Raw genomic sequence first — 10,067 nt, forward strand, 5'->3', positions numbered from 1 at the left:
TTTTTCAAATTTACCAGTTGAATAATTACGAAATGTCTCGGGCCTACTTACTGCTGCAGGCCACTGAACATTCCTAAATTTTACCTAATATTCTATATCATATACAAATACATATATATATATTCATTTACCAATTTGGATCCTCTGATGATGCTTAGTAGATCGAGATCAGAGATGGCAAATCTTTTGAATACTGCGTGCCCAAAATTACCTTTTTTTTTTTTTTTATAGAGCGTGCCATAAAAAAAACATTAAAAATATTATATTTTGTTATATTATAATTTGATTGTATAATTAATGTATTAGTATAAAACGGTTAGTTTAGGTACATAATAATTATAATATATAATAAATAATAATATTGTTTTGTTAATTATTTATATTATATTATAGGTCCTATAATATTATATATTCTATAATATATAATAGTAAATATTTTCGCGTGCCCACAAAATCTTTTCGCATGCCATGGATTTGCCATCCCTGACCAACAACTTACAAGGCTACAACAGATAATAGATGTCGTCGTTATTGGGACCTAATAGTCATACTGGGAAATATAATAAATATCTACATAAAAATAGATCAAAATTATTATCCAATAGCCAACAGCCACCAGTAAATATTAAAGCATTAGACAATATTTATATCGATGAAAATTGTGTTTTATGATTATATTTGTTGTCTATGGTTTGTGTTGATGGTAATTTTATACAATCATTGATATTTTCTTTTATCAATCTAAAATTAAGATTCTAAATACTAATTTAGTTTAAATGTTATAAAATTATTTGGGATCAGTACATTTTCTCAACATTCAATTGCCCGACACGAATATTAAAACTGTGAATAAGAAAATAAATCCCCAAAATTATCATTACATTTTGGACAATATGCAATATATTACCAACAAAAAAAAAAGTGGAATATTACTAAAATATAATCCTTTGTTATTTAAAAAAGAACAATGAAACAATAAATAAAATCATTTGGAAGTGTTTGAAATACATCACGAAAGAATGCAGTGGACGCGAGTATTCGTAAAAATTGATACCTAGACTATAAAAGTAGATCAGTTGACAACTATTAAAGCGAAATATCACATCATTACCAATACCAACAAATATTGAAAAATATGATGTATGTAACTTTTTAGTATACTAGTAAGTATTGTAAAACTATTAATTATGTATAAATGTAAGTATTTTATTTATTATTATTATTATTATTAGTTTCGGAAATATGCCATCCCTCCAACGACACGGTTACTGCTCGCATTGAGATTTTTCACTACCAGGAACACAGGAACATTAGTGGACTTCGGCAAGCAGTAGCTTGATAGACAGATGGTAAAACATGACAGGTTTACACTGGGCTTTGACATATTTTGCATAGAATGCAAATAATAAAATTCAAAAAATGCAATGTTAATGCATGTAACCATAAAATAAACATAAAATTCAGTCATCTACGATAATTTTGGAAACCATTTATGGTAAGACTATGCAATAGTTAAACATGACCTGATCGGAGGTTGTAATAACAAATTGTTGGATGGAAAATATCCCATTAGACCATCACTAAACAATTGAATTGTAAGATCGGCCATAGACATATAAATATGATTCAATGAACAAACAGGCTTTCCTTAAAATCTAATTATAATTTTATTATCTTTTCATTTATCAAACATCAGTAAACAATGGAATACAATAATAAACAACAGATCACATATAAAAATTTAAAATAATAACCAATTTAAACATTTATATTTTAACCGGAACCACATAATAAAATAATTTAAAGAACACCACATCATCCCAAATATTGGTTTATAAAAACATTTTATCTTAAAAAAAAATAATAATAACACGTTTGGTATATAAAAATTAACTTAACATTTTTGGATTACAATTTTGATCGTAGTTCAGCTATTTTGTGACCCATGAGTTTTTGCAAGTCAACTAGTTTTAACGCTAAACCCATGTTGCCTTGAATTTTGATTTTACCTTGGAAAAATGCTTTTTGAGGATTCAATGTCCCAGATATCAGTTCAACGACATCATCATCTTTCATTGTGAATGTTACATCTGGTTTACCTGTAAACAGTATCCAAAATATAATAATCATACTTTAGTTAATGATCAAGCAGATTACGTTTTCTAAATGACAAGTTAAACAGTTTACACTCTTATCAGTCTTAGCAGACAGATAGAATAATATTAGATTTAAATTGTAATTCCATTGTGATATCAATTAAATGCCACTCATAACTTTTATTTCAGAATTAATAACCTGACCTCCTAAGTTTTCATTAATATTAAAATAAATGTTTAACTACCTAAAATATTTTGAGTTAATTTAAATTGCTTTACTTTTTATACAACACATTAATAACAACATTAAAACACTTGAATCATATAATTTAAAAAATATATCAACAAGAAGTTATGAACATAAATTATTGAATATTTATTATTTAAAACAACAAAAATAAATAAAATATAAAATACATTACAGTATAAAACTTAATTTTGGAGCTAAGTTTTTTAATTTTTTATCTCTCAAGATATTTTAAATATATGTTATTATAGATAAAAACAATGAACATTGATCAATTAATGAAAATTGATATGGTAAAATTATTATTTCTTCTTTTTTATATAATACTTATCCACTGTTAAAAAATGCATTTTTGTAAATCTCTACGATATATTACCTGTGCCATAAAATGTAACACTCCCTTTTCCATTTTTGGCATCAATAATCCACATTCCTTCTTTTCCACTGCTGTTGGTAACTTTAAAACAATATATTCCACGCACTTTTTCAATAAGATTTTCTTTGTCGTCCATCATGGCTCCTTCAAGAATTTTAAATACTTTGTGTACTTTAAATATAGTTGGATCTTTATCTGTTTTTGGCTTGGCTGGTACTTTTTGTGGGGATCTTAATATAAACATCAAAGACTTATAATAGTTATTTAATAAATGTCAAATCAAAATTGACTTACGGCAATGATTTAGGGAATCCTTGCTTATATAAGGCTACTATAACAGCTCCACCCAAACCAATATTTTGTTGAAGAGCTATTTTGGCTCCAGGCACTTGTCTTTTATCAGCTTTTCCAAGTAGTTGCCAATACAGTTCACTACACTGAGCAATTCCTAAAAAAAAAAAAAAAAAAATGTAAACACAATTAAATCATATTTTAAAAAGTAGAATTAACAATTAAGAATAAAAGAAACAATTTTTTTATAACCATGATAGAAAATTAAAACTGGTATAATTCTGTATTAAACTTTAAAAAGCATTTTTTTTTTTTTTTTTTTACATAAATCAAATTATTTTTCTAATGTAAATTATTTATACATAGTATTATATTATACAGTATATAATACATAATATTAAATAATAATTTATTTAGTATTCAAATAAATAACTAATATTTGAGTATACTATGGCAATAAATATCATTTAATTAATGATACATAATTTCAATAAGACAAAAATTACTATCAACATTATTTTTATTATCTGTAAACAGTATATTCAATTAAAAATTAAAATTAATATATACAATGTATAACAAATTTATAGTTATTAATATTTTGATAAAATTAACCACCTGTAGCTCCTAATGGATGCCCTTTAGATATTAAACCTCCACTTGGGTTCACAACTACTTTTCCACCATATGTGTTTGACCCAGATTCAATAAATTCTCCAGCTTTCCCAGGCATACAAAGACCCAATGCTTCATAAGTGATTAGTTCATTAGCAGAAAAACAATCGTGCAACTCAACTACATCAACATCTTCTGGTTTGATATCAGTTTTACTGAATAATTTGTCAGCTGCCAATTTGGTCATGTCATATCCTACCTGTTAATATTTTAAACATAAATAATTTAATTATAAGTATATAAACATAAAACAATTTAAAATGTACAATTTGAACACAGGTTTGGCCAGAGAATGTGGTTGGTGGATCAGTAGCCATTTCCATTCCAACAATTTCTATAGCTTGATCTTGAAGATTATTTTGAATGACAAATTGTTCAGATGCTAGAATAGCTGCAGCAGATCCATCAGATGTTGGGCAACATTGCAATTTAGTTAATGGACCAAATACTTTTGGTGATTCGAGAATTTGTTCTAATGAATACTCTTTTTGGAACTGTGAATAACTAAAAACAATAAGTATGTACAAATTATTTCACTTGAAAATTAAATAATATTATTATTTGATATTTTGGTTTATATTTCAATTATTTCTTTGAGCAAAAATGATTTGTTTGTATACCAAATACAATATACTCAAAAATAGATTTAAGTAAAAAATAAAATAAGAATATAATCTTTCTTTCAATTGAAATCCACAATACATAATCATAAATATCATCTCAACCTTCAAGCGGGAACGTCTTATCATGTTGCTGCTAAGTACAATACATGCCATGAGGTTTGTATATAAGCTACATTAAAAAAAATAAAATATTTTATGAGAACAGTGTTGTAATAATGATGACAATGGCAATCCTGAATAGTTGTATTATTTTCTTACTGAAAATTAATTGTAAAGTAAAATTTAACTTTTATTTGTTTAAGAATATTGATTTTTTTTAATAAATTATTGTAATAATTTAAATACAAACAACTGAGTATCCATTATATATTTTATTGCTGTCAGTATTAATATGTATTAGTAAATTCAGATTTATAAAACGATAAATGAATCAATATTTGATATGTGTATAATTATCACTACATATTAGGACTGTTGTAAAATGTAAGATTACTTTTTTTTCAGAAAATAGCGCATCTGCTTGAAGGTTAAATATAATTTTTTTATCAAATGTTATAATCAGGATTCAGATTTTATAGTATTTGCTACTATAGGATATAAATAAAAATAGCAGAGTTGACTATAAATTTGTTTTATGAATCAGGGATTACAAACAAGAAATTTCGTTTTGTTATTTTTTGCATATTTGAAGTATTTTAAATTTTTAATGTTATTTTTTGCTAATAAACATATTTTATATTTTTATTTACATTTATGTCTTTTTATCTGCTTTATTTATATATATTTTATTATTGTTCTATAATGTAGATTCTATATTATGGGCACTATTAACTGTCAAACGTATTTTAGTGTCAGTCAGTTCTCCGTATCGATTGATTTCATTTCATATTCGTTCGCTAGTCAACTGTGTATTATTTAATTTTCTATTTCAATAATTTAAGTAAAATGCCAAAAGATGAACATTGAGCTATTCGAACTTTTTCCACGATTAATAAAGTTTTTGACAATCTATGAGTAAATTATGGCCAAACGGAATACAGCAAAAGACTTAATCAAACAGTGTAACTCAGATAAAATAATTAAGAATAATAATTACTTGAATTTTATTATTATTTACACAGATAATTTAGAATAGTTGCATACAAAGGATGACTTCATTCAAGGTAAAACACAAGTATATCAGTATATTGATATATATATAAGTTTTTGAAACTGTAACAGAAGATAATCTTTGTTTTTTTATAAATGTATATTTCAAAAAATTATTTAATAAATTTAATAAAATTCTGATATAAGTTGTTTGCTATTTTTAATATTTTTATGGCATATTTATAGAATATATTTTAAGGTTTTTTTAGTCTTAATATAGTACATATTTTAGTATTTTTGGTTCTATAAAATCCGAACCCTGGTTATGATGTACCAGGTTATACTTATAAAGGTTTCTTTTTTTTTTTTTTATTTATATTCATTTAATTAAAATTATTATAAATGAATAAATATGAATGAATAATTTTTCAATAAATGAAAAATGTAAAAATAATAAAAATGTTATCTCATTATAAACAAATATTTTGCTTAGTGATTTTATATTGGATTTAATGTTTTAATTATAAATGTATTTTAATATTAAGTTGACAATTTCTAATATTACTGTTTTTTATTTTATTGATAAAATATAATAAAATATTTCATTATACTAACGGATTATTAACTGAATGCTTATGATTCTTATAAGCAATTTTAGCAAGGGTTTCAGGTTTTATTCCGTTTTTTTTCATGTATTCTAAAGCTGCATTTCCGAAAAGTTGTGCTGTTACTGGAGACGCATCCATGCCAACTAAATCGGCCATTATGGTCACATGTTTATCCATAGGATTGGTTCGATCTAAATACTAATATATACATAATAATTTAATTAATAATATATTGTAATACAAATAGTATCTCAAATGTAAGTATAAATTATTTATTACTTTGGCAGTTAATGATCCAGATTCCATTTTCTCAAAACCGAGTACTAATACACATTCAGCATTTTTAGATTCAATTATTTGTTTACCCATATATAAGGCAGTAGATCCAGTTGAACAATTATTGTTAACATTATAAATAGGTATTCCAGTCATTCCTATTTCATATAAAGCTCTTTGGCCACAAGTAGAGTCACCTAAAATATAATTAGATAATTATTATAATATATAGGTATTCTTGTCACATGCAGCGGTCTACCACCCATTTCTACTTTTTATATGTCGCCTACCACTCAAGTTTATATAAAAATATGCATTAATATAATATAAAAATATAAAATGTAGGTAAATTAATGTATTACAATAAAATATGTTAATAGGTATGTATTAAAAACTAAGTTTTGGTACATTCTTTTTTTCATTCTTTGCTAGTGTAGAATTTAGTTTATGAGCCACAATAAACACAAGAATTATCAATTTCTATAAGTCCTCTTTCCTTTAAAAAAAGCTATGATATTTTCTTCCAATTGAACAATTTAATAAAAATGTATGGCTAACATAGGGCTTAAAGTGTTTTAGCTATAGAATAATGTATCACGTACAATAACACAAACTAAACTGTAACTGATTTTCTCATACGTTTACGATTAAAGTAACGGTTATGGCAAGATTTTATTATTGAAATTAAATAGTTAAGTGATACTTAGTAGCTGTTGAATCAATAAGAATGACTTAAAATATATATATATATAGATGCGTGGTAGATAATAGGTTTACGGTGAATCCCATAAAACATATAAAAACATATGTGGCAGATGACAAGTGTGCAGTAGATCACATATGATGAGAATACCTATATGTAATATATATTTTATTATAAATTTATTTATTAATTGACCATTACCATAAACATAACCAACACATGCTTGATCTATTTTCTGTATTGGGATTTTAGCATCTTGAAGAGCTTTAGTAACAGATTCAACTGCCATTTGAGGATAATCAAAGTTATCTCTACTGCCAGGTTTTTCAAACTAAAACAATCAAATAATTAAAAAACAAAAAAAATTAGGTAACATCAATCAAAAATTAAAGTTTAATAAACAATATGATGTAAAATTAACAAAAAGTTAATTAATTTAATTACTTTGTGATACATTAAATTCAAAATAAGTCTAATGACCTACTTATAATAAGAATTTGTTATGCCAATTTCATATTTATTATATCTAAAATAACATCAATGTTTTTATCTTTATAAGATAATAATCTTATTTATAATCTATTATATATCTATTATATAATCTAACGAACAAATCTATTATATAGGTAGCATAATGATTTATTTAATCCATATACTGATATTAAATTAATTATGTGTTATTAGGTGTACATGCAAAAATAATGCATTAATACAATATGTATGAAAATTGAACACAATATTCAACAGTAAAAATCAAAACATGAAAAACCAAAAATTATAATGATTATAATTTTAACAGGAAACAATTGAGTAAAATATATCATATGCTAATATATATTATGAGTACCACTAGATGATGATGAATGTTAAACATATTAATAACTTTAATTTATGTATTACTATTTTTTAAATTCAAAACTTAGTTTTTTTTTTTAATTTACATATTAAAAAAATATATTTGAATTGTAATTTTTACAAAATATATAGTTACAACTAGTAAACTTTATTTTATTCAATTTTTGGTCTTAAACATTTTCAATAAGCCTTTCTAGTAAAATTATAAAAGTTTAAAACTTGAATCATAATATAGTCCAACCGTGAAGAATAAATTTAAATATTTTTATTATACAATTAAAAGGAATCAATGGCATTTTGTAGTGATGCATTTTGTTAGCCTTGTCCACTTAATAAATGTATATATTATTTTCGATTCTTACAATTTTATTGATGTACATAATTTGTTTTTATAATGCTTACATGTAGCTATCACAACAATTATTTAAAATTATTTACTAAACTATTTTAAAACAAAAAAATTTATGTAGAATCATTTTGGCTATAATATTTTTATTAATATTAATTTATTAAAATAATAAATATTTTTTACTAAAAGTTAAGGCATACCTACACTAATATATTTAACATAAATACACTCAAACCAATAATAAAGGTATATTTCCTATTGCCTTATATCATGTTCATTGAATAATATATTTTTGAAGACTTAAACTTATATTAATGTCTTACATAGTAAGACACTAAGAAATTAAAAAAAATTGTTATGTCCAGATCCTGCTTAAGTATATAATGCCAAGATTAATACTGGCTAAATTTTAAAATTATTAATCAACGTTGACTACAGCAACCTAACAAGTATTATATATTATACATTGTATAATATATATTTATATACAGTATATACTTTATATATTGTATAAATAAAATAACTTTTAAGATTTCATTTAGAAGTATAATTAAAAGAAATAACACTTTGAAATAGATTTTATTATTGCTGGATTTCTTGCTAAAATGTTATCCGAAATCATACGCTCACTGTTATTAGCCAAATCATTGTTAAAGAAATGGTTAATTTAAATTGCTTTGTTGTATTAAGAAATATCTATGAGTCAATGTATCCAAGTATATAGCGTAGATACCTTTTCATAGACTTTTTTAGTATTAAAAAGACTCATAATAAAATATTTAAAATATATCATTTATAAAAATACAAAAACTTGATAAAAGATTGTTTTGAAGGAAAATCAAATAATGAATATTAAATATTATGAATTAAATTTATTTCATAACTAACAGTAGTCTTGTCAGAGCGTTGTGTCTAAAATGATTATTAACTTTCAATGCATTATAATATATAAGTACACATGGAACGTTTCTAAACAGTTTTCGCTATAAACCATTACATTCAAAATTCTATACAGTTTTCAAATGTTGACCTCCTCCCATCCAAGATCGGTGTGCAGACACCTGTTGGGCTATCCAGTGGGTTAACGACTGCAGTTTGCATTCATATCGAGTTCGAGCGTAATGCAAGTGGACGCAGCACGGATTATTGCGTAAGAGAAACGCGGATAAAAGAGAAAGTACATGCGAGTGAAATGAAGAAGATTTTATTATTTTTTTTTTTATTAATACGTTCCCATAGGTAACCAAAATCTTTTATGAACACGACTGCGACGGTAGTACCGCGTTATTACCTTGGTCATGCCGACTCCGACGACGTACACCTTTGGCTTGGACATGGTTCTTGTCGGTCGGTCACTGGACAACGATGGAAACGAATGGGCGGAATGGCCGTCGACCGGGCAGTGCAAACGGCGATCGGACGAACAGCGGAAACCAATAGTTTTCGCAACAGTTGTGTAATGTCGACTAACCGACTATATTGAATGAAAACAATAGCAAAGCGACGACGGTGTAAGCCGGTGAGCGTACAAGAGGCAAGTCGTCGGGTCGCAGAGGCAGCGGCGGCGGCAATGACGACTACGACGAGTGACGCACTCGCAATGCTTGCCCGAGACGACGTACGCGGTCGACGGAGTTTTATCAGCAGGTTATCGCGTTATCACCAGCGATACCGACGGGGTACGTCCCCCCCCCACCCACCGCCGTTCACGGGCGGATTTCACCAGCTACCGATTTCTAAACAATCCCGCGCGCACGTAGTCTACGTAGGTAAAAAAAAAATTTACGAACGTCACAGAATCGTCATTTCTCGTTGACGACACGTTCGCACACCGTAAGCAGAACACGAGTCTCTGACGACGATGTACGCACACTAAACC

General features: G+C 26.2%; 1 protein-coding gene across 1 annotated transcript; it reads right to left on the reverse strand.

The window, feature by feature from the left end:
• Positions 1-1,643: 1,643 nt before the first annotated feature.
• On the reverse strand, positions 1,644-9,524 carry LOC112692563 (non-specific lipid-transfer protein). The gene is made up of 9 exons (XM_025567279.1): positions 9,480-9,524; positions 7,186-7,315; positions 6,285-6,478; positions 6,013-6,203; positions 3,952-4,189; positions 3,629-3,884; positions 3,014-3,167; positions 2,720-2,949; positions 1,644-2,099 (listed from the first exon to the last, which is right to left on the reverse strand). The coding sequence occupies exons 1-9, from the start codon at positions 9,522-9,524 to the stop codon at positions 1,909-1,911; spliced, it is 1,629 nt and encodes a 542-aa protein (XP_025423064.1). The 3' UTR covers positions 1,644-1,908.
• Positions 9,525-10,067: the final 543 nt, after the last annotated feature.

The sequence above is a fragment of the Sipha flava genome, unplaced genomic scaffold (genome assembly GCF_003268045.1).
Source record: "Sipha flava isolate LNK unplaced genomic scaffold, YSA_version1 116_pilon_pilon, whole genome shotgun sequence".
NCBI classification, from domain to species: domain Eukaryota; kingdom Metazoa; phylum Arthropoda; class Insecta; order Hemiptera; family Aphididae; genus Sipha; species Sipha flava.

Excerpts from the sequence above, each read along its gene's own strand:
- LOC112692563 (XM_025567279.1), bottom strand. The coding sequence starts at position 9,524 with ATGTCCAAGCCAAAGGTGTACGTCGTCGGAGTCGGCATGACCAAG. Across the intron at positions 6,204-6,284 it reads CTGGATCATTAACTGCCAAA|TATTTAGATCGAACCAATCC; the intron begins GTAATAAATAAT and ends TGTATATATTAG. Across the intron at positions 3,168-3,628 it reads GCATCCATTAGGAGCTACAG|GAATTGCTCAGTGTAGTGAA; the intron begins GTGGTTAATTTT and ends TTTTTTTTTTAG.